Source organism: Bufo gargarizans, chromosome 3, assembly GCF_014858855.1.
Source record: "Bufo gargarizans isolate SCDJY-AF-19 chromosome 3, ASM1485885v1, whole genome shotgun sequence".
NCBI classification, from domain to species: domain Eukaryota; kingdom Metazoa; phylum Chordata; class Amphibia; order Anura; family Bufonidae; genus Bufo; species Bufo gargarizans.
In genome coordinates this window covers 277,000,720-277,026,939 of record NC_058082.1, presented here as the reverse complement: position 1 = coordinate 277,026,939, position 26,220 = coordinate 277,000,720, and the positions used below count along the sequence as shown (strand labels likewise).

The 26,220-nt window shown below is 42.5% G+C and overlaps 1 protein-coding gene across 2 annotated transcripts in view; it reads right to left on the bottom strand.

Annotated features, from left to right (window-relative positions):
- Positions 1-16,037: 16,037 nt before the first annotated feature.
- VPS53 (VPS53 subunit of GARP complex) overlaps positions 16,038-26,220 on the bottom strand; it is a 148,747-nt gene continuing 138,564 nt past the window's right edge. For both annotated transcript variants that reach the window (XM_044286498.1, XM_044286499.1), the window contains 2 exons: positions 20,625-20,729; positions 16,038-17,226 (listed from right to left, as the gene is read on the bottom strand). In XM_044286498.1, coding sequence (XP_044142433.1) covers positions 17,059-17,226; positions 20,625-20,729 — 273 coding nt within the window. In that variant the 3' untranslated portion in view covers positions 16,038-17,058. The remainder of the gene's footprint in view (positions 17,227-20,624; positions 20,730-26,220) is intronic.

The window sequence follows — 26,220 nt, the reverse complement described above, 5'->3', positions numbered from 1 at the left end:
GGTCAAGACACGACTGCTAGATGATACCGGGAGCTCAGGCCTCTCACTACAACTCCTGCTGCCATGCCCCTATACTCTGCTGCGACCTCTGCCTGAACTTCTGGGCTGCGGCTCTGCAAAAAAATAGAACATGTCCTAATTGTGGACAATAATAGGCAGTTCTATGGGGGGTGCCGGCCGGGTGTATTGCGGATACGCAATACACCACGGACGTGTGAATGGACCCCCCCCAGCACAATGTCATTGGAAAAAAGAGAAGGAGGAGCATTTCCAGCAACACTGAGCGTCACAGGAGTGGGAGACGGCCCGTCAGAAAATGGTATGCCATGGCCCATGCCATGCCGCACTGACTGCTGAATGGATAGGAGCCTACAGACTCCCACTGAAGAGTCAAGGTTTGCAGTGATGTGGTAAAATGGAGAGGAGCCATGTTTGGGTGCAGTACTGAGAGAGGAGCCTTACTGGGGACAAAGAATAAAATGGAGAGCCATGCTGGAGACCAAGAATGATCTCCGGCATCTCTTAATTGCTACTAGTACTGGGCCTGGTTCTGTATGATATGCTAATTTGATGACCAGCATAAAATACATGATTTTGGCGCATTTCATCATTATTCAAAATGCAAGAAAAAAGACAGATGGCACTAACCAACAATCTTTGCAGCTTTATTTGTAGGTAAAACACAGATGGATGCGGGCACAGCACAGACAAATATGGATATAGCCACACCACACAGTGCCGACTACAAACTTTCTTGTTTTATTTATTTCATCATTATTCGTTTTTGCGGGTCTGTACATGTTTGCTGCCTGCTTACACCACTTCCATTCTGTATACCTGTTTCTTTAAAAGAACCACCCCCATTTTCTGTGCAAATTTTGGTGTTCAGATCCAAGAGCTTTCACCAACTATGCTCCAATGACTTCAATACTCAATAGAAATGATGATGACAGAATAAATGCATCAATTTGCAAGTTATGTTACATTAAACAGTAAATCACTTCAGTCTTCTTTAAGACACAATTCACTGTTATTTCGAGCCATGTAAACAGCAAAACCACATTCAGAGACCCTTGACAATGCAATCTATAGCGGTGTGATATGGAGCCAAGGCCCTATTAGGATATATTCACACAGGGCAGGTTTGCTCTGTGACTATCATGTTTAGATCTTAGCGAATTGAATCCCAAGAAGTGGAATTCGATCTGAATTTCAGGATAAATTAAATTCACCTCAAAGCCGAATTTTTCTCATGCTTGGTGTTAGCAAATCAATTTAACCTAAAATAGTGTAAAAAAATAAAAATTTAATTCCTACCTCCTCTAATTGCTCGTGACGGGCCGACAGCTGTTAATTTTACACTGTTTTTACACTCAGATGCCGCGATCATGTATCCTGAGCAGATTGATATGTAGCTTTGTGGGGGAAAATTCTGTATAACGTGTTTAATTTATGCATTTAAATCTCTGCTTTTTCTGAGTTCTGTTGTACACCGGGACCATCTTATCAGTAACTAACCGCTACATTATCTCTGTATACACAGTTACACAGGGAATGCTATCAATCACTGATAAGATGAAGTCAGAAAGAGCAGAGAGATATAAATGTATAAATTACTGAATCTTTTCCCATAAAACTATATATCAATCTGCTCAGCTTCTCTTGCTCTATAACACGGTGCTTTCAGTTTGCATTACACAGTGCTTTCATTGCATTTTGTGGTCACAGGTTCTCTTTAAAAACAAGAGCCTGGAAAACAATATAATCTGGTTGATTTAATTTAAATAGTGGCTCCCATGTAGATAGCCAGTTGTGTGGGTTTCGAGCATGGGACTGCAGCGTCTAGCTTGACTCAGGGGGACCTTCATCTGAGATGAATTGCCTAAACTGGACAGTGGTTTTACCAGCTTGTTAAACATTTGTTTACTATGAAAAAGTAATGCCTCATTTCACACAGTCAGTGTTCAGTCACCAGGTGCGGCTCTAGACACAGAACAGGGGCAGATCTTTCCCTCATACCTTATGTCTGTGGAGGCTCCAATTCTGGTTTTGGCTCACAAACACTGATGGAAATTACTGACCAAACACTGATGTGTGAATAAAGCTTAAAGCCAAATACACATTTATAGGTGTGAAAATATATTCTAGAAAATATAGTTATACCATGGTTAGAATAGATTTTCTAACTATATGAGCTATGTGCTGCAGAACTAAAAATAAAATGAAAAAACACAGCTGCAGTTAACTATACCATATACTGGTTCTATAACGGTTATATTTGCAGTGCGTGCTCAACATGAGCCTTTTCAGCTGTTCAGAACTGCTGGATCAATTACTGACTCACCACTTCCACCAGGTCAGTCCATCAGCCACCAATGGTGAATACCTAAAAGGTCAAATAGCATGTAGGTCAGCATAACTCATACTTCCACAGTAAGAATGGTCGATGGTGTAGAATTCAGGGGTGTCCAGCCTGCGGTTCCCCAGCTGTTGCAAAACTACAACTCCCAGCATGCCCGGACACCCTACAGTAGGGCATGGTGGGAGCTGTAGTTTTACAACAGCTGGAGGGCCACAGGTTGGGCATCCCTGGTGTAGATAATGAGTCATAATATGACTTCATGCACTCAGCAGTGTCCATATTTTGGTCTGCAAAATACGGATACCTTTCATGTGCATTCTGCCCTTTTCTCATTCCCATTAATGGAAAAGGGCTGTTCTTATGGAAAACAATAGGACACGTTCTATAATTTGTGGAACGGCCACAAAAAATATGGATAGGTGCATAAACCCATGGAAATGAATGGATAACAGTGGGATGAAATATATGGTTGTATGCATGAGGCTTAGGGTTATCAATCTGCAAGATGCATACATTTATTTATTATACTCACTTACATAGTGCTGCTATATTCCATATTCCACAGCACTTTACAGACATTAGCATCAGACTGTCCCCCAATGGGGCTCACGATCTAAGTACATGAAAAGATATGCGGTAACCGTTTTGGAGAGTATTAGGGTGCCCTCACACAGGACAGATTTTATTGGATAAATATTCTGTGACTTAAAATCATAGAAACATAGAATGTGTCGGCAGATGAGAACCATTTGGCCCATCTAGTCTGCCCAATATACTAAATAGTATGGATAGCCCCTGGCCCTATCTTATATGAAGGATGGCCTTATGCCTATCCCATGCATGCTTAAACTCCTTCACTGTATTTGCAGCTACCACTTCTGCAGGAAGGCTATTCCATGCATCCACTACTCTCTCAGTAAAGTAATACTTCCTGATATTACTTTTAAACCTTTGCCCCTCTAATATAAAACTATATCCTCTTGTAGCAGTTTTTCTTCTTTTAAATATTTTCTCCTCTTTTACCTTGTTGATTCCTTTGAAGGGGGTTGTTTTTGGCACATGGATTTCTGCAAGCCCCATTCAAGTGAATGGTATTGATTTTGAGCCTCAGAAATGTTTTGTAACAAAATCTGCCATATGTGAAGGCAAACTTATAGGGACCTTTTTATGTAACTGATAGAGAGTAGAAGGTGAAAACTGAAGGTAATGAATAATACATACCGATGTATCAAATGTTAAAGAGGGTATTCCAGCAAAAGGAAGTTATCTCCTATCCACAGTATCAGAATGGTACTCCCACAATCATGAGAACAGGAGACCTGTACTCCTGTAATGAATGGATTGGCTGTCTGAGCATGTGAACCTCTCCTCCATTCATTCTCTACACTGTGTTCCTCAAGTCCAGTTCTCAGGGCCCAACTGCCAGTCATGTTTTTAGGATTTCCTTAGTATTGAGGAGATGAAATAATTAGTGTCAATACATCAGGACTTACCACAGGTATTCATTCTGTGGGATATTCTCAAATCATGATCGGTAGGTGGGTACTGAGGACTGGAGTTGAGGAACACTGCTCTACGGGACTGCCGGAGATAAGAGTACAGCGCTCGGCTACTTTGGGCAATCCCATCAGCAACACAAATCTATATTCCAACCTCTTTCATTGTCTATTGAATACATCAGTTTCAGGATAGATGCAAAGAAAAATGTTTTTATTCACTTACTGTAAATAGAGATCTTGAAAAAAGTAGGTAGAGATTAAAACACTAACTATATAAAAAAAAAAAATCTGGACAATTTTTATTTTAATGGTTATTCCCGTCACCATAGAAGAGGACCTATTGCATGGATATACTTTCATATTTTGATTGAAGTAGACATAGCACCGGTTTAGCCCTGCACAGAGGCGCTTCTAGGTACAAGCTGTGCAGGGAAATTAAGCTCTTTCATTTTCAGGATAATGGGGGCCCAGTGCACGGATCCCCAATTATTAGAAAGTGACTGGTTATCCTAGTAATAAGCAATCAATCTGAGTATACAGCCACCCTGATGTGCGGTCTTTCCAAGAAATTCCTGAGGTTCTTTGAAGTCAATTCCAGTTTTTTTAAGTCAAGGTAATCGTTCATGTATTTTACTTCATTTAATGCTATAATGCTGCATCATGTGGACAAGAATACACAGCTGTGGGTGCTGAATTTTTCAGTCTACTAGGTTGACACCAATGGTAAAGAGATCTGCAGGCTGTTTTGGCAGGGAACAGCCTGCTGAAGCTCTCTCGATCCGACATTGTTGGATGCTACCTGAATGCCTGCTGGCCTCATTACCAAAAATGGAGACTGGCAGAGATCCAGCCAGATAAAAACTGCTGCACGTAAGGCTGTATGAAGGCACGTGTGTGCAGTAGGAGGCTCCATCCCGTGACGTATGCTAGCAATATTCCCCCGCTAAAGCAATAATTCCATAATATTACCGGTGATGGAACATTCTATTTTGTTCTGTAGAATTTTGAATAAATCTAAAAGAACAAGAATATTGATTAAATCAGAGTCATGGAGGTATAATAAGGCCCCTCTGAATGGCAAACGTTCTGTACATCACAGTAAATATATATTTAGGGATTTCCCTGGCTAGATTTTGGTAGTATTCTGTCAATGGTTTTAGGTTCCTAAAACTTTGATGATTCAAGTTGGTGTTATTTTGCCGATTTCACAGCAGACTTGCTATTATTCCCACTTTGCTCAGAGTCATCCAGCAATTAGCTTAACAGATGATCATTGATGTGATTTACAAGCACTGAAAGGTCTGTTTTACTACTATCTGATGAGTTTTGGAAGGAGGGAAGCTGCTGGATAACCATTTATTTGTGATTGGAGAAATTTTCAGCTACAGTAAAGGCCATTCTTAGCTTCACAATGCCCACTCCTCACAGCAAACAATAGTTCATTCATATTATTCTGTAGTGAACTTCTTGAATTCAAATTTAGAAACCAATAGTTGATATCTAAGAACCGTGGAAAATCTTCTTTAAATGGTGAACTTTCCTGTAGAGCTTTGACTGCTCTCTGCCTCATGGAATTCAGTTCCCTCTGGATTTGGATAATTGCAAGGGAGCTAAAGTAACTTCATATCGTTCAAGTTCACTCGCAGCAGTTCAACATAGACACTTTCTTTTTATTCTTAGTCTACATTCCTCACCTACACATTCGGTATATTAAATTCTACGGCACATAATGAACTTAACCACTTAATTACCAGGAGTTCCCTACCAGGCCAATTTTAGCAATGGGTCTAACTAACTGCAAATAACTAATTAATTTCTGAGCCAACTGACATATGTGTATTTGATATTTTTCACAGGACGCATTACCCCTTTCTTTTGTGACATTAGATAGCATATATAATATTAAAAAATATACTGCAGGGAAAACCTGTGAAAATCATGAAAAATTTACATTTCTCCTTTACAGTTACAGTACATTTGTACTGTAAAAATGGATGCAATTTTGTGTGATTTATCTGCAAGACTTCAAAGAACTGGAGCACATTTTTGATTTTGGCTGCCTTTTTTCTATTGCTGGTTCAACGACACTGTGACACTGTACTGTTGTACAGTGCCAAAATATCAGAAACTCCTTTAAAGTGTTTAAATTTTAAACGGACGACATTTTAAGCATTTGGCTTTTAAAGAAATTTTAAATAAAAAAAATGCATTTGTTTCTATATTTCGTAAACATGAATACCTATATTTAAACTTTTTGAATCGCGCAGGGCAAAGGCATTTTATGGAGTTCCGGTGCTGATACCACAGGGTAAAAATGTGGGTATGTCTAGGTTCAGCTGTCAAACCAAACAAACCCTATAGCTTTAAAACCAGCAAGGGTCATTGTTAGGGATGAGCGAATCAAATTCGGATGAAACATCCAAAGTCGATTCGCATAAAACTTCGTTCTAATACTGTACGTAGCAGGAACTCCGTACAGTATTAGAATGTATTGGCTCCGATGAGCCGAAGTTACTGCTTCACGAAGTCTCGCGGGACTTCGCACAATGACTTTATGAATTAATTTTCACAGTAAAAAACATTTCCCGAACTCGGGTTCGGCCCCAAGGTACCGAACCCGAGTTCGGAAAAAGTTTTTTACAGTAAAAATGAATTAATGAAGTTATTGTGCAAAGTCCCACGAGACTTTGCAAAGCAATAACTTCGGCGCTAATTCATTCTAATACTGTACGGAGCTCCTGCTCTGTACAGTATTAGAACCAAGTTTTAAGCGAATCGACTTCAGATGTTTCATCCGAAGTCGATTCTCTCATCTCTAGTCATTGTCATATCAAGAATCTTAGCTGAGAGAAACCTGACAGCTTTTCTTTACAGGTGAAAGCCTGTCACATTGATCACCTGCCCGGAGACCTCTTCGGATGATCCCTGAAGCGACTGCTCTCCTAGTTAAACAGTTTAGCCTAGCTATACACAGGATAGGTTGATAAGTATGCGATATGGGGGGCGGGGGCGGAATCATGGGAACGTCCTTGGAGTGGATGACGTAATGGCTTTTGGGACTCGCTCTGATAGTTAGGATCAGCGGGTGCAGCACAGAGGCAAAGTACAAGTTCTTGGTTTAAAACATCAGTGTTTATTCACACATGAAAGCAAAAAAAAAACGCAAGTTGCTTGGTGATCGTTCACACACATGAAAAGTTCATATACAAAACAGTCACCTTTTCTCCTGGGTGTTACTTCACACCCTGTTGGAAGTTCTGCCTTGTCAAGTCCATAAGCAGGTGTTAGGCGGCCTGTTCGCCCTTACAGGGGTCTGAGCCCTCCAGCCCGGCTCAAGCCGCAGATCCCAACACAGCCCTCAGATCACAGCACACAGACCTCCTGAGCTCCACTGTCAGACGGAGGTAATCCTCTCCACCTGGCAGTGCTGGCTGGTTTTTATGCCTGGCAAAACACAGCTTGGAACATGGGGAGCAGTCACCCACCCAGCACTTTGACTACTCCCAATAAGAGCCGTCCCGGATCAGCTATTATAGCCATACTAAGTAACAAGGTGTCAAACAGCAACTGCTGCTGACACATAAAAGCCAGTTCTTACTCCACCGAGGCCAGGAACTTCAGTGACACGTACCTATCATACATGAAGATTCTTGTACCTTCTTACATGGCACACAAGCAAGTAGTCATTCCATTCTTCTCTAGAGGACTGCCGTTGATAGCCAAGTGCTGTACTCTGCTTCTCTTTGGAACTCCCATAGAGTGCTCCATTCACTCTGGGACACCGTGGATAGATGATAAGTTGTTAGGGTGGGACAACCCCCTTAAGTGATCACTGAGCCTCACAGCCGCATAGTCCTTCCTGCACTGCATTGTTATCTACTGTATAATCGGTGCAGAACAGGTTCAGCATCAGTATTAACTCTTCAACCATTAACCACTACATCCCAATGGATACACCATCAGATATTATAAATCATTATCACCACTCTACATCACAATATATGTTAGATATTAACTCATACAGCATTATAGACCACAAGAGGTATTAGATATCAACCACAAACACCGGAGATATTAATTTTTAGACCACTAGAAATGTAAAGTATTAACCCACTATACCACAAAACCACCACAGATAAGTATTAATCCCTAAAACACCCTCTCTAAAATCACCTTGGACTACCAAAACCCCTAAATTATCTTAATCACCAGGTAGAATACGTACAAAAAATAGAACAGGGACTCATTCAAGTTTCAGTTATTGGGCTAGATCTTCTGTCTAGAAGGTAAAGGTTTTATACCAAATACTTTAGTGCATATATAGCAGGACAGACTGCATTAAAAGAACCCCATGGAATCTTTTGGGTTTGCACGATCACCGTGCATGAACTACTTTACTTTTTGACATTTTATGATATTCATGGTATCTCTCAATCAGCTGTTGTATTGTATAGAGTACATTCCACAGGGTATATTTTACAAGATCTTGTAATTAGTATGTATATCCCGAATTCTCGCACAATAAACATAATGAATGAATGTTGTGGTGTGTGTCCAGAGAAGTAATACATAGCAGGTGAATATGAATATTGCGAGAAAGAGTCTATTCATCCAAACCTCATAAATTCAGGAAGGTGGAAACTGTGTGAGTAGGAACTCCCAAATTTATGAAAAAGTCAAACCAGCAGACACAGGACTAAATGTCAAGTGATGATTTGTGTTTAGTCATGAGGAACAAAGAGCTATGAAAATAAGGAATTAGACACTCCCAGAAAAAGAGAGAACTACAAGGAAGAAAAAATAAGAACTTGACTTTTCGGTTTTATTTTCCAGATTTTGTGCTTATTAATCACATAACTAGACCCTGGGTTAAGCAAACAGCATGGAGAATGGGCGTGTATGCTAGGTAATAAAAAATAAATTGGATGTATTCTGAATACATTAAGAGAATTGGCCCGTCATGATGTTTTTGGAATGTCAGTTTCATTTGTATCAACAAACCATGAAAAAAGAATAATAATTATACATATTAAGGCAGCCTGTCACAAGAACCTGCCAGAAAGGTCAAATCTTACGCAGATTTATTAAAGCGGTTGGCCAATGTAGTCTTAAAGCTGCGCTGAGCTTTCAACAAACTTTGCATTAGGGCTCATTCAGACAACTGTATGAATGAGTCTGCATCCGTTCCACAATTTTGCATGATGGGTGCGGGCCCATTCAGTTCAATGGGGCCTCAAAAGATGCGGACAGCATTCCGCGGCCCAAAATAAAATATAGAGCATGTCCTATTCTTGCCTACAATTGCGGACAATAGGCATTTCTAAAATGGTCTGCCCGTTCCATAAATTACAGAACGCACAAGGATGGCATCCGTATTTTGCAGATCCACAATTTGCAGACCGCAAAACACAGCTTGGTCATGTGAATGCACCCTTAATCAATAATGTAGTGTTTGCAAATGAGGAATAACACTATTTACAGTGAGGAACAGAAGTATTTGAACACCCCGAGTTTTTGAAAGTTGTCCCACTTCGAAATCATAGAGGGATCTTAAATTCACATTGTAGGTGCATTCCCAAAAATAAATTCAGGGAATCCTATTGTTTGATTTTTAAAGAATTTGTCTCGCACTGCTGAACATAAGTATTTGAACACCTGAGAAACAGCAAGAATCCTGTCTCTCAAAGACCTGTTACTGTGCCTTTAAAAAGTCCTCCTCTACTCCACTCATTAATCTAACTTCATAGCACCTGTTTGAGCTCTTTAAAGACACCAAAGATCTGTCAAAAGACACCAGAGACAAAATTGTGGACCTCCACAAGGCTGGAAAGGGCTACGGGGCAATTGCCAAGCAGCTTGGTGAAAATAGATCAACTGTTGGAGAAATTGTTAGAAAATGGAAGAGACTAAAGACAACTGTCAGTCTCCCTCAGACTGGGGCTCCATGCAAATCTCACCTTGTGGGGTATCGCTGATGATAAGAAAGGTGAGGAATAAGCCCAGAACTACAAGGGAGGAGCTGGTCAATCACATCGAGAGCTGGGATCACAGTTTCAAAGGTCACAGTTGGTAGAACACTACGCCGTCATGGTTTCAAATCATGCATTGCACGAAAGGTTCCCCGGTTCAAGTCATCACATGTCCAGGCCCATCTGATGTTTGCCAATGACCATCTGGTGTATACAGAGGAGGCATTGGAGAAAGTCATGTGGTCAGATGAGACCAAAATATAACTTTTTGGTCTAAACTTCACTCGTCGTGTTTGGAGTTGCATCCCAAGAACACCATCCCTACTGTGAAGCATGGGGGTGGTAACATCATGCTTTAGGGGTGCTTTTCTGCGAAGGGGACAGGACAACTGCACTGTATTAAGGAGAGGATGAATGGGGCCATTTATTGTGAGATTTTGGGCAACAACCTCCTTCCCTCAGTCAGAGCATTGAAGATGGGTCATGGCTGGGTCTTGCAACATGACAACGACCCTAAGCACACAGCCAGGATAACCAAGAAGTGGCTGCGTAAGAAGCATATCAAGGTTCTGGAGTGGCCTAGCCAGTCTCCAGACCTTAATCCAATAGAACATCTTTGGAGGGAGCTGAAACTCTGTGTTGCTCAGCGACAGCCCCGAAACTGGACAGATCTAGAGGAGATCTGTGTGGAGGAGTGGGCCAATCCCTGTTTCAGCGTGTGCAAACCTGGTCAAGAACTACAGGAAACGTTTGACCGCTGTAATTGCAAACAAAGGCTTCTGTACCAAATATTTACACTGATTTTCTCAGTTGTTCAAATACTTATGTTCAGCAGTGCAAGACAAATAAATTCTTTAAAAATCATACAATGTGATTTCCTGATTTTTTTTATTTGATTTATTCTGTCTCACAGAGTGGTAATACACCTACAATGTGAATTTCAGACCCCACCATGATTTCTAAGTGGGAGAACATGCAAAATCTCAGGGTGTTCAAATACTTATGTTCCTCACTGTACATCACTTATACCTGGCATTTTTTTTTTGCACTTTTCCTTTGTGATTGCTGAATATCTGGTTTGCAGCTCTCTCAGACATGGTGTGTGGAGACTAGCTGCCATCCACTGCACACAGAAGGTAAAGGAGAATCTCCTTCCTGACTGTTCCACAGACACTGAGAAGCAGCCTCAGGATATTAAAGAGAAGTATTGACCTCTATTTTTGTGAATGAAGCACTTGTAATGAACTCTAAAACTTCCTATGCAGCTGTGCAGTCTGCTTGTCTGTGTGTCTCCTCAGCTCCTCCATAGACTTGCATTGACATGTGTAATAGGATCACATCCCAGACGGGGAAAAAGCAATTAGAGAGGAAGAAAGATGATAACGAGACCTTTCTCACTGATAAAACATATTACAGAGTTTCTTGTGGTCAGCCTGTGCACTAGCTGTGTGTCACTTTATGATCATGTCAAGCAAGTTTTTTAACAACCCAACAAGGGTTCTGATGCATTAGAATTGTACTTTATTGAACAGACTAAAGTGGAAATACATGTTAAGGCAAGAGACAAAGCACAAACAAAGGAGGAACCTAGAGAGAATACACAAATAGTCTATCTAGATATCTGAATAATGTTCATATACACCAGGAAAACATTTTTGAAAGGGTCCCTTTATTACACAAGTCTATGCTATGTATAATTTATTGGCGCATTTATGCAAAGTTGTAGTAAATCTGTTTAAGTACATATCTTAAATCTTTACCAGTGACTCAGGTACAACAATGTAGTGCACTTTATGACATATCAAATATTAGTGATGGTCAGTTTCTCATGACATATAAATAATGTTCATCAAAATCATTGAATTTATGCTCACTTAGGTTGACACGTATCATAAGTATATTAAGATTATGTACATAAGCCTATTTATTAACATAGAATTGTTATAAATATTCTAGCATGGAGATATGTGCAGTTATTTTTAGTCTACCTCCATGATGAGTGACGAGGCAAGTTATGTAATACAAAAACAGACCAACTACATGACCAATCCAGTGTCCAGCAATGGATTCTTGATAGCCACAAAAAAACAAAGCATTTACTAGACTTGTTTTTAGTTCCCAGTTTTTTCAGCAATCTAGGTAAGGCTACTTTAACACTGGCGTTTTGGCTTTCCGTTTGTGAGATCCGTTCAGGGCTCTCACAAGCGGTCCAAAACGGATCAGTTTTGCCCTAATGCATTCTGAATGGAAAAGGATCCGCTCAGAATGGATCAGTTTGCCTCCGATCAGTCTCTATTACGCTCTGGAGGCGGACACCAAAACTCTGCCTGCAGGGTTTTGCCGTCCGCTTGACGAAACTGAGCCAAACTGAAGCACACAATGTAAGTTAATGGGGACGGATCGGTTTTCTCTGACACAATCTGATGACGCAATAGAAAACGGATCTGTTCATGATGGATCAGTCTTGGCTATGTTACAGATAATACAAACTGATCCGTTCACGACGTATGCATGCGGTTGTATTATTGTAACGGATCCCTTTTTGCAGATCCATGACAAATCCGCCCAAAACGTGAGAGTGAGCGTGAAAGTAGCCAATGGTAGGTCAATAAATCATCGTTCCCCAAGTTCACTTTCCCACAAACACCCTAATAAGATTTTAAGGTTCTAAAATTTCCTAATTAAAAAGCACCTCAATCCTCAACCCGGCCAAACTGGAAAAACCTAAAAATAGTGCAGATCTAGGTGTAACCAGATAGCTCAAAAACAAAATTGTTAGTTTAAATTATTCAAACATTTGAAACAGAAATTTTTATTTTAATAATTTCCTCTCCTGTCAAAATAAAAACATACACCAACGGCACAATTTTACACATTTGCCAAATTCAGACCCTTACACCAAAACTTACAGCACATAGTGGAAAATACATAATAAACTCTTTAAATCAAATCCGTTTAAATGGTATGTCTATTTTTCACATCCATTTTACAATTGATCTAAACAAAATGGCGAGCAACTCTGTGAATACATCGTTTTACTTGTAGTGATGCTGAGTTACAGTCTGTATTATACTACAGAGCTGCATTCACAATTCTGCAAAAATGAACGTCTTCTTTGACTCAATGCCAGCCTAAAGTTCTCTCTGATGGTTTGTTGGAACCACCAACTTTACACCAGCCACTATATAAGTATTTGATGTAGAAAATATATTCCTCACTATTTTATAGGAAAGTGCATCTCAACCTGTAAAGCAGGCATCACCAGTGAGGTTTCCCCTACTTGTTGGTAAGGCTCAACAGAGGAGGGATTTGACCATATGCTACACAATAATTTCTGTGGCTGCAGAAATCTCTGGTTTAGCAACATAATTTACACCTCTAGTGCTGGACAAGTTAAAGGCAAAGTTGAGCGTTACTTTTACATTTTGGAAGGAAATTTGACCATGGGTCGCAAGGCCCAGGCATCACCATGTTCTGGATGCTGAGGCCTCAGCAGAAAAATTTGAGAAGCCCAGTTATAGTAGGCATCTGTACAGTAACATCCAGAACTGTGAATTAAGTTTTTGACTATAATACAGGTACTAACTCAGAAAACAAAGGAAATGCAATGCATTTGCAAAGTTACTCAACTAGTGGTGTTCATAAATGGGCATTCCTGACCATATGCTGCAAATACAAACTGATATAATGCTAAAAATTAAGGCTGACCCAAAGAGAATTTTTAAATAGTTTTAAAGTGTCCTGTAAATTGGTCAAACAAGCTATATTCGGATGCTGCTACTGCTATGTAGCCTTTAATTTCAATATATTAATATTTTAGATTATATTCTTAAGTGCTCAGGATGAGTCAATAGTTTCTAAGTTAAAATATTTCAATAATGTGCAGACAACAGACCATAACCATAAAGTAACAGAACACTGAGATACCAGAAACTGTAGAACCTACAATTTAAATTGTACAACATATGATTCTTCAGAGATTGCATAGGTAACACAATGTCCAAACAGTTATTCATATTCATTTTCTGAAGCCATCGATGCTTATGGTAAAGTGAGATGGGTTACAGAAATTATGATTTAGAAGTGTAGCTCCTTTGACTAAATAAATAGCAAATTGGTTCTGCAGTTTGATTAAACTGATGATCTATCCTCTGGATAGATCATCAGCATCTAATCGTCAGGGGTCTGACACTTGGGAACCCCGACGATCAGCTGTTTGAGAAGGCAGGGGCGTTTACCACAGGCCCAGTGACGTCACGACTAGTATCAACTGGTCTGGGCGCAGCTAAGCTCCATTCAAGTGAACAGAGCCTAGCAGCGCCCAGGCATTGATACTAGTCGTGACATCACTGTGCCTGCGGTAAACAGTGAGAAGGCCGCGGCACTACTGCCAGTGCTGCTGCCTTCTCAAACAGCTGATCGGCGGGGGTCCTGGGTGTCGAACCCCCGCCAATCAGATGCCACACAAACTGCAGAACCCTTTAAATAATAATTTGCTAACTTACTTTAGTGCGCCTGTACACATAGTGGTTTGTACAGTGCAATGCAGGCCAAACTGTGCATGGTTTTACAGCAATTTGCCACAGTTTTGTGATGCTGTTTTTGGTCACACAGCTTGTAAATGTGAAGAACAGAGTTTCAATGTGCTTCACCTGACCAGGCTGCATTGCCAAAAACCAAACTGTAAAACATATGCTTTGAACATGCAGTTCATGACAGTCGGGCACAAACTGCTATGTGTATTGGGACACCCATAATTATAGAAAATGCTTCCCTAGCTGTGGAAAATACTTGAATTTTGGGATGCAAAATAACTGTGGTTTCATATCCACCTCTGATTACAGACTGGGCCAATTCAGAGCAGTTTGAAGTTAGCAGAATGGGTTAACTGAATTTCTAATGAGTTTGGTTTGTGCTAGTTTAAAGAGAATCTGTCAGCCCGATGCTCTTGGAATATTATCCACAGTAATACAGGTGTAGTACTGCACATAAGGAGTCAAGATTAGGGATGAGCGAATCGACGTCAGATGAAACATCCAAGGTCGATTCGCATAAAACTTAGTTCCAATACTGTACGGAGCAGTATTAGAATGTAAAGGACTCTGATGAGCCGAAGTTATTGCTTCGCGAGACTTCATCCAAAGTCGATTCGCTCATCCCTAGCCAAGATCACCATCTCTTATTTTCCTACTGCCCTCTATTACCCTGCTGTCAGCACTCAAAGCTGCACTACAATACACACAGTCCTGAGTGCTGTTCTAACACAACAGAGAGGACTCATGTGCAAAAGCACCGCAGTCCTGACAATGTATTTCAACATAATAGACGACATGCGTTCATCTGAAACACGTAGCATGTGAATTAGCACTTTATGGATCTTTTCAAGAAGTGACCCATAAAGAATCGTTTTATCAAGACACAGTACAGGATCTCTCATCAGTACGGAACCATTTCCGGAGCGGCTTTGCCATGCACTGTCACTTTTTACTGGGATTTGGACCTTGCAAAGTAGTTTAGTGGTGAGCTGTATGACCTTCCTTCATCTTTGTTTATTTGAATGTATTTTAACACAGCTCTGAGCGCTGACAGCAGGTTATCAGAAGGCAGTAGGAAATAAAAAAAATCGTGATCTGGACTCCATATCTGCAGCACTACTCATTTATTACTGTAGATAATGATCCAAAATCAGGTGACAGAAGGGTAACATTCTCCACAGCTCTTTCACCACTGCCCACATGTGCCATTATAGTGAACAGGAATTTTATAAAACACACGTTCATGTGGCTGAAAAACCTGTTGCCGTAACCATGTTTTGTCACAGATTTGTTAGGGTAGTTCCGCCCAACGACTTCAGTAGGACATTTTCTAGAACTGCTTCCTTTACACTACACCTGTTTAATGGAGAGCTGTAATGGACAGAATATTAGCTGTCTACCAGCATAAACTATACAGTATAAGAATAATTCTTAGTAAAAGAATTGAAAAACAATCCATCCTAAAGACCCAAGCTTCTGGGAGTGCTAGCTTTGCAAATCACTGAACATAGTCTCTTCTAGGACAAGGTCCAGTGCACCACAATACAGCAAACGAGTTTTTACCAGAACAATCTACAAAGCACACTGGATAAAGGAAACATGATAACATTTTATCTGAAATGACTACATAAGGGAGACATAAACTTATCTAACATATCTACCATTCTTTTGGAATCTGCTCCTCATGTCACCTGTAGGTATTTAGTAATGATTGGCAATACTCTGTAAATTGAATCTAAAAGGGCATCTGTCAGCAGATTTGTACCTATGACACTGGCTGACCTGTTACATGTGCACTTGGCATCTGAATGCATCTGTGTTGTTCACATGTGCCTGCATTACTGAGAAAATGATGTTTAAATATATGCAAATGAGCCTCTAGAAGCAACGGAGGCATTGACTTTACACCTGCCCCGCTCTCTCCAGTTTATGGACAGGGCCAGGGAGCTGTGATGATGTTTTCCCTGCCTGGCCCTGTCAATCAGAGGCTCTAGGTGTAATGGCAACGCCCCCATTGCTCCTAGATGTTCATTTGCATACATTAGAACATCATTTTTCTCAGCCACGTGGGCACATGTGAACATGGGACCAACACAGATGTCTTCAGCTGCCAAGTGACATGGAACGGTAATCCAATTTCATTGGTACAAATCTGCTTACATACTATCTATATGCAGCACTTTTACATCCTATATTTACTTGGTCGAATTATCAGTGGCTGTGGAAACCTATCTGGTAATCTCTGGGAATAGGAAACAGAGCAGTATCACTTTAACAGTCATTCCTACACTGCTCATGAGAGCCTGTTATGTCTGTTATGTGTTTCAGTGGTTAACGCAGCAGGAACAGAAGTGCCTCCTTAAATAGACTGGACTCAATGCTATGTTCTGCCACACAAGCCCCAGGCAAAGCCAAATAGAAAAATCAGGGGGAATAACTCTGTGTGACCACATACTCCCCAACTGCGTTTTAACATGCTTGAAGGACTGGCTCATCTAGATCTGTTCTGTCTAGACAGAAAAACTCCTAGCATTCAGTCAGTGTGTTCTCGCTGTCTGTGCAGCTGACATAGAACATTATTCATTAGAGGGGATGTGACAGTATAATAGGGTGGCTGCTCAAGTGCTAGACTGGATCTGCTTGTTAATACCGCTAACATGCCACTGTTAAGTCCAGAAAGCTCCCTAGCAGCTTTACAGCCGTTTCTTGATGAGTTTTTCCAGTTTTCGTATCCTTGAGGACTCCTGCTCAGGGGTCGGAGTTTGCAGAGTCACAGAGCTGTTTTCAGCGCCAGAAGGAGGATTTGGAAGCCTCTGTCGAAACAGGTCAAGCATGCTGCTCTGCTCACTCCTCTTCAGTCCCTGATGGGAAACCAAGAGAGCATGAAACAGCGGTAGAAAAGAGAACAGTAGCATGTACATTATTAATGTCATAAATCAGAGTAAGAACATGAAGGGTGAAGGTAAAAAAGACGTCCATGCATTATGTCTAGCAACAAAAAGTGATAGAAACAACTAAGGTTTCCAATGCCGAGAGTTAGAAAGGTCTATATAGGGAGCATACGGCTTCAGGGAATCTAATAAGGGTGACGGCTGTCTCCTGTGCCTACAGAGGCCTTCAGGACAAGGGTAGCACAGGAGCATGCAGTCCACTCAGCCAGGTATTGGAATTATTTGGTAAATGTGCATTGAATTACAGAGTTTATAGAGTAGATATTACAGATGATAAAGCTGACCGTGCTAGTTACTGACACACTACACAGAGCATTAAATTCAAAGTAATGCTCTAGCCTGGATTTGGCACTATATAACCAAACTAGCTTCTAAATTATTATTCTTTAGAAGGGTATATTTTTGTAATTACACTTGGTTCGTTCCCTTGCATATTGCATTCAGAGGCTATATGACGTGTAAGTAATAGTATAGTGAAATATATCTTTATTAGGCCAGACTGCAATCAATTTACATGTATAGAACACTATATGTCTGTACTTTGGCTGGCCTCTATGTGCTTAATGAATTCTACATTTAACTTTGAAGAAAGTGCTGACCAGCAGAACAAAGTAATCTAACAATGGCTGAAAAAGTACGAGACTTATCAGGAAGCAGATGTTCTCAAAACACAGGCTTCTTCTACCAGAACTAAACACCCATCAGGCACATCTGAAAGCAGTAGAGTATTTAGAAACCTAGTAATCAAATGCAGTCTAAGCGCGTTACTCTCTTCTTTCCATTCATACAATAGAGGCTGTTCCCTAAACAGTATCACAAAAGTATAAAGTGGACATGGGCCTTCTGGCATTGTAGTGCTTAGCATCAAACACGTGACCATTTCCTGGGTTATGGTATCCCGAAACACTCCGTAACTATTATCAAGCCACAACTTACTTCCTATTTTCATAGGGCCGGTGTTGTTACTATTTTAGGTCTACAGCTCCTGCTCAGACCTATGCATCTCTATGGTAACAGACTACAAACACTCTACTTTTTGTTCGCCCACTGAATATATTTGGTAAACATACATAAAGCCAAAAGTCCATAGCAATGATAAAATAAAGTGCCTAAACCACATTTGCGGACGTGTGGTCAAACTACAAAAAAAGAAAAGAAAATGCCCATATTTTAAATACTAGTTTGGAAATAAATGTAGGTATTTCTTTTACCCAGACAAATTTTATAGGCTGATATATCCAAAGGATATACAAATTCTTCATACAATACTAAACATGAAATATATTATTACAGCAACAATGGGTCACGTGTAAGGCTAGTTTCACACTAGCGTTCGTTGGTCCGCTCGTGAGCTCCGTTTGAAGGAGCTCACGAGCGGACCCGAACGCCTCCGTCCAGCCCTGATGCAGTCTGAATGGAGCGGATCCGCTCAGACTGCACCAGTCTGGCGGCGTTCAGCCTCCGCTCCGCTCGCCTCCGCACGGACAGGCGGACAGCTGAACGCTGCTTGCAGCGTTCAACTGTCCGCCTGGCCGTGCGGAGGCGAGCGGATCCGTTCAGACTTACAATGTAAGTCAATGGGAACGGATCCGCTTGAAGAGGTCACCATATGGCTCAATCTTCAAGCGGATCCGTCCCCCATTGACTTTACATTGAAAGTCTGAACGGATCCGCTCAGGCATCTTGCGCACTTAGAAAATTTTCTAAGTTATTAATGCAGACGGATCCGTACTGAACGGAGCCTCCGTCTGCATTAATATGATCGGATCCGTTCAGAACGGATCCGATCAAGCGCTAGTGTGAAAGTAGCCTTAGTCCTTTCTGATACAAGTACAACAATACCTACTGGACACATGCTGGTGTTATAGATATAAGAATACCTTTGAACAGTTAGGTGTATGCTGTGCAATGTATACCAGTACTTCTACACAACATGGGCACTGCCATATTGAGAGCTAAACAAAACAAATCTGACACTCCAGCCACTAATTGGCAGGGACAGTTAAAGGAGTTGTGCCATAAACTACCTTTCACTGTAAAGTAAATCAATTACTCTAGATCCCATTCCTTCTTGGATAGATTTTTTTTTTCCAAGTTTACCTCATTTGCAGTTTTCTCTTATCCCCCATGCTTGAATCCAACTTCCTGGTTTGTCATGAGTCTGCTGTCCCATCATGCCTTAGTGCAGTGGGACGTGTCCAGACATCAGCAGATCATGTGACAGTAACCACTCCCCTTTTCTTACTAATGACCCTTACTACATTACAAGGCTCCACTGCAGGATGTGACTTACAGTAACAGATTTTCCACAGGGTGTAATGGTAGGCTATAAACTTTACAATAAGGTGGTTTTGATAAATAGTGTTATTTGAGAAAAGTGATATAACAGTGATAGTGATCTCTTTTGGGTGGGATACATTTATATTAGTGGTACAACCCCTTTAATAAGGGACACTTTCCACAGGGCCTCCTTCACTTACAGTCTGCTGTGTTGAGAGTTAAAGGGGTTGTGTCGCTACGACAAATAACTATCTCTACATGACAAATGCTAATACAAGGCACTTACTAATGTATTGTTATTATCCATATTGCCTCCTTTGCTGGCTGGATTCATTTTTTGTCACATTATAAACTGATCGTTTCCATGGTTATGACCACCCTGCCAACCCATCAGCGGTGCCCTTGTTTGCACACTATAAAAAAAAAAGCACTGGCCTATGTGATTTCCCACGGTCCTGGCCACTAGAGAGGCCGGCACTGTTTCCTATAGTGTGCAAGCACAGCCACTGCTGATGGTCGTAACCTAGCAGTGTATAATGTGATGGAAAAATGAATCCAGGAAGCTATATAGATAATAACAATATAATAGTAAGTGCCTTGTATTAACTTTATCTACATGATGAATGACACTTGCTGAAATGACACAACCCCTTTAATAAAGTTTATTATGCACAGTTAGAGTACTGCATACAGTTAAAGCAAATGGTAAAACACACATTAAATTAGTACCTCTTTGTTTAATTGGGGCTGTAACAAAAACTCTTATATCCCCCAAAAATTTCAGAAGTTATTACCCTTGAAGGCAAATTCCCAGACAGTGTACTGTATGTTCATTGCGTAGTCAAAATCTCAGAAATGCTGCTAATGCGTAAGACGCTGAGGTGCATCCTGAGTAACAAATGCAAGCCATAAATATGTGGCAAGGATCACTCAGATGGAAGGAATGATCTCTCTTGCTATTCTTTTACATGACATGACAAAGCGTGTTAACACATAGTATTACGTCTAGCTACTGCCCATGCTTTTACCTTCATCTCCAATATCTTCTGAAAAGTCTCAGTGTTGCAATCAGCAAGCAGTTTAATGTAATTATCCACAAAAACAACTGAGTTCTCATGAGGAGCCATCACCACCTAGAGATCCAGGAGACAGACAGATATACTGTTACACACATTGACATTCCAAACACAATACTCAGGTCTTTTCTTCTTAGCCAACACAAGGTGAGATTAACAATGCACACACGTCTGCAATATTTTCATAGACTCCACCTGGTGTGAAACTGTGTTATAGTTATTAATCATGATTCATAATAATTCTAGAATTATCATTAATATCTAATTACTTAACTGCATCTTGTTCCCAGATCTCTTCAGGATAGATCATCATGTCCAACTAACCCCTACTGCTATTACTACTAGTCAGTAGAACCAATACTAGGATAGTTTTCTCTGCTTTTCTCCAACTCTACAGGGACTCCTTATGCCATCTCTGGTAGGTACCCCTCTCTGTTACATAAAAAAACTCTGGTTCTATACTAAACACCCCTTTACACTGCCCGATGTTTGGGCAGATTTATCACCAACAACTGCTCATACGAATGCCGGTGATCAGCCAGTATAAAGATGCTGCCCATTACCTGATGAACAAGTGAAATGCTCATTCATCGGGTGATCTGATAGTTTGTACAATCATCTCAAATTATCATTTGCCGGCAGCTAATTGTGCCGTCTATAAAGCATTCTGCTGTCGGCAAACAATGATTCTTTATCACGGCGAACTATGGCATTAGGGATCAAATCTCCCCATACTGTGGAGGAGATCAGGGCATGTAATTTCCTTCTTGATAATTATATTGCCTTAAATGATCCTATTCAAACAGGAATAATATATATATTGGGCATTCAGAGTTGCATTTCCGGTATTTAAAGCGTATCAAAGTCATCATGTTCTGCGTTCAAGTTCCCCCTATATGATCAGTGAATAATCTAAATTCTAGAGGACAAACCCCCTGCAAGTCTTTGAAGACGGCAATTTTAGATAGAAACCTTTAAAGGGATTCTGTCACGAGATTTAACCCTATTAAGCTAGCTGACATTATGTCAGCTAAACCTAACTAGCCTATTCCTACTTTTATCTATGTTACTCCAGAAATATAACTTTTATAATATGCTAATTAGCCTCTAGGAGCAGGGGGGGGGGGGGGTTGTTCTTGCTCCTAGAGGCTCCGTTCTCGCACCTTTGTCGCCTCCCTCCAAGTCCTGATTGACAGGGCCAGGCAGCGCTCGCATCTGTCTGCCAGCCCTGTGCTCTGGTGAAATCTCGCACCGTGAGGCGCGGTGAGGGAAAGATGCTCGCAGGCTGCCAGCTTCCTCACCACGCCTGCACCGAATACTGAACGGCGTGAGATTTCAGGACTTGGAGGGAGGCGACAAAGGTTGGAGAACGGAGCCTCTAGGAGCAGGAACAACGCCCCCCCCCCCACCTCCTCCGCTCCTAGAGGCTAATTAGCATATAATAAAAGTTAGATTTCTGCAGTAACGGGGGCATAGATAAAAGTAGGAATAGGCTAGTTAGGTTTAGCTGACATTAGCACGTCGCTAATGTCAGCTAGCTTAATAGGGTTAAATCTGGTGACAGAATCCCTTTAAATATTAGAATACCAGAATCATTGTATTTACCCCAAACCTAACCAGATACATCAAAACTAAATCGCCCTTTTACATGGGCCAACTGAAGATTCATTTACTGTGAACAAACAGTTTGTTCCCGATAATCGCCTGCACATGCAGCAATCGCCCCTGCTGCAGGAGGGCAAGTATTTGCTGCACTGATTGTTTTGTTTTCTCATTCATTGGGTGATCGGTGGCACCTTTACATAGGGCAATTATCAGGAACATGTCTTCCTAGGAACGTGTCTTCCAGATAATTGCACTAATTGTTGGCCATGAAGGGGCCGCAACACGTACAAATCTATAATTTTATCTATTCAACAATCTTTCACAAAGATCTCACAAAACATTGAGAAATCTATTCTCTACCAACACAGGACTTAAATTAACAAGGCATGGGAGTTTCCTATTATTTCTGTTATCTTTATATATAGTTACACCGTATACACTATTTTAACAGATTAAATGGGGGACATGACAGCGGTTTGGTACTTAAAAGGTAGCAGACTGGATGATCAAAATGCTTCTGACCAGCTAAACTTCTGGGCTTAAGGCCCAACCTAAAGTTGGAATGTACAAAGGAGGAGCTGCCAGCAGACAGCACAGCTTCCAGAAAACCCCAAAGAGCATTCCAGCTCCCTAGGGATATTTTGTGGTTTCTGGAAGGACACGAAAACTATACACAGCACTTTTTCTGCCATACTGTACTTTAAAGATATAATACAATAAAAATAACCAGTTGTGTTTAAATAAAATAAAAAATTTTTTTTTTTTACAAAAGTAATAAATAGCCAAGCAGGATGTTTACATCTTAACCATTATTGTACACACTACTAAACATGTCCTTGCCTAATAGCTGTAGTAGCATGTTACAAGTGAATATAACACAAACCAGGACAATCTGTGTAAGAACAATGAACAATAAGTATAATTGTTAGCATCTCATTCACTATTGTAGACCAATCATCTATGCCTTAGGTTCCACATAACCACATATACTGGAACACACTACTGGGGTCATTTATGATGTAAAGTACACCACTTTTTTTGCGTACTTTTGTCGCAGATTTGGTCACAAAGGGGATTTGTGGCCAAATCTGCGACTTTTCCTTGCTCACGCCACTATTCCAAGGTGGCGGAAAAAGGAGATTTTTTGTATAACTTACCAGTTAAATCTCTTTCTCGCTCTTCCTTGGGGGACACAGACCTTGGGTATAGCTCAGCTCCCTAGGAGGCGTGACACTAAGTAAAACTGTTAAGCCCCTCCTCCATCAGCTATACCCTCAGCCTGGAGATAGAGGCTACCAGTTGCGTGTCCAAGTAGTGAAAGGATAACAACCAATAACGGAAACAACCAGCCAGCAACCCAACGGGGCGCCAGACCATAACCCTGTAACCAAACACAGAAGGGTGGGTGCTGTGTCCCCCAAGGAAGAGCGAGAAAGAGATTTAACTGGTAAGTTATACAAAAAATCTCCTTTTCTCGCCCATTTTCCTTGGGGGACACAGACCTTGGGACGTTCAAGAGCAGTCCAAGAAGGGAGGGACCACAAACCCAAGGCGGAACACCACCAGAGCATCAGGAAACCGCTGCCTGCAAAACCAGGCGGCCCAAAGCAGCATCCGCTGATGGATGCGTATGCACCCTATAGAACTTTGTGAAAGTGTGCAGAGAGGACCAAGTGGCTGCTTTGCACAACTGTTCAGCCGAGGCCCGATGCCTCTGCGCCCAGGAAGCTCCGACTGCTCTGGTGGAATGAGCAGTGACGCCGAAAGGCGGAGGTCTGCCCTTGGCTCGATAAGCCTCAGACACCGCCAGTTTAATGAAACGGGCAATAGCCACCTTGGAGACCGCCAACCCTCTGCGCGAACCCTCCGGAACCACAAACAGGGAGTCCGTGCGCCGAAAGGACCCGGTGACCTCCAAGTAAATCCTCAACGCCCTGACCACATCCAGACGGTGCAGTTCCCGTTCTCTGGGGTGGGAAGGAGAGGGACAGAGCGACGGAAGGACGATGTCCTCATTGATGTGAAAGGCGGAGACCACCTTTGGCAGGAAAGTCGGGGGACAGGCCGAAGCACAACCTTATCCTGGTGGAAGATCAGGAAAGGTTCGGAGCAAGAAAGAGCCGCTAACTCCGACACCCGTCTGAGAGACGTGACGGCCACAAGAAAGATGACCTTGCAGGACAGAAGGCGAAGGGAGACCTCCCGTAAAGGCTCGAAGGGGGCTGATTGGAGCGCCGAGAGCACCACATTCAGGTCCCAGGAAGGAACTGGAGGGCGGTACGGCGGAACAGAGTGAGCCACCCCTTGTAAAAAGGTCTTAATTGGCCCTAGAGGGGCCAGGGGACGCTGGAGAAGAATAGACAGCGCCGAAATCTGACCCTTCAGAGAACTGAGGCACAGCCCCAGGTCCAGACCCGACTGGAGGAAGGACAGGATTGTGGGAAGAGAAAACCGGAGAGGTGGGATGCTCCGGGACTCACAGAACCCCAGATAGGACCTCCAAACCCGATAGTAGATCCTAGAGGATACGGGCTCTAGCGGATCATGGTGCGGACTACGTCCGCGGAGAAACCCCGTCGCGTTAAGACGGCGGTCTCAATAGCCACGCCGTCAAACGTAGCGAGCCTAAATGCTCGTGGAAGATCGGTCCCTGAGAGAGAAGGTCTTCCCTGGAGGGCAGTGGCCACGGTGCGTCTGCCAACAGCAACATTAGGTCGGCGTACCAAGACCGGCGGGGCCAATCCAGGGCGATTAGAATCGCGGGGACGCCCTCTGCCGTGATCCTCCGAAGAACCCGTGGCAGGAGGGGAAAAGGAGGAAAGACGTACAGAAGGGAGAATTCGCGCCACGGAAGGACGAGCGCGTCGGCGCCGTATGCCTTCGGGTCCCGTGCCCTGGCCAGGTATAGGGGGACCTTGTGGTTGAATTTGGAGGCCATGAGGTCCACGTCGGGGCGACCCCAGCGAAGACAAAGGGCTTCGAACACCTCTGGGTGCAGGGACCATTCTCCCGGGTCGATGGTGGACCGGCTGAGGAAATCCGCCGCCCAGTTGTCCACCCCCGGGATGTAAATCGCAGATAAGGCCGGCACGTGCGTCTCCGCCCAGAGGAGAATGAGGGTCACCTCTTGCATCGCTGCAGCGCTGCGAGTGCCTCCCTGATGGTTTATGTATGCCACAGCCGTGGCATTGTCCGATTGGATCCGAACAGGGTGGCCCCTCAGCAGATGGGTCCAGTGTCTGAGGGACAGAAGAATCGCCCTCAGTTCCAGAATATTGATTGGAAGTCTGGACTCCGATAGAGACCAAACGCCCTGGACGGACCGGGGAGGGAAAACCCCCCCCCCACCCCCGTAAGCTGGCATCTGTGGTAATCACCAGCCAGTTCAGTGGAAGGAAGGACTTCCCCCTTAGAGGGATATGCAACCACCAGCCGAGGGAAGCCCGAGCCAGGGGAGGCAGAAGAAAGGTCCTGTCCAGACTCCTCGGTGATTTGTCCCAGGCCGACAGAATTGCCCTCTGAAAGGTGCGGGATCGGAATTGTGCGAACGGCACCGCTTCGAAACAGGCAACCATCTTTCCCAACAACCGCATGCTGGATCTGAGGGAAGGGCGGTGATGACGGAGGAGACTGCGAACCGACCCGCGAAGGGCCAGACGCTTGTCCGACGGAAGGCGGACCTCCGCCAACTCTGTATCCAGGAGCATCCCCAGGAAGATCAGCCGTCTGGAGGGGGTAAGGGAAGATTTGGGGTGGTTGATAATCCAACCGAACCGCGTCAGGGTCTCCAGAGTGAGTTCCACACTGCGGGATGTCTGAGAGAAGGAGGGTGCCTTGACCAGGATGTCGTCCAAGTATGGGAGAAGAAAAACACTTCTTGAACGTAGAAGGGCCAAGACAGGGGCCAGGACCTTGGTGAACACTCGAGGAGCCGTCGCCAGAC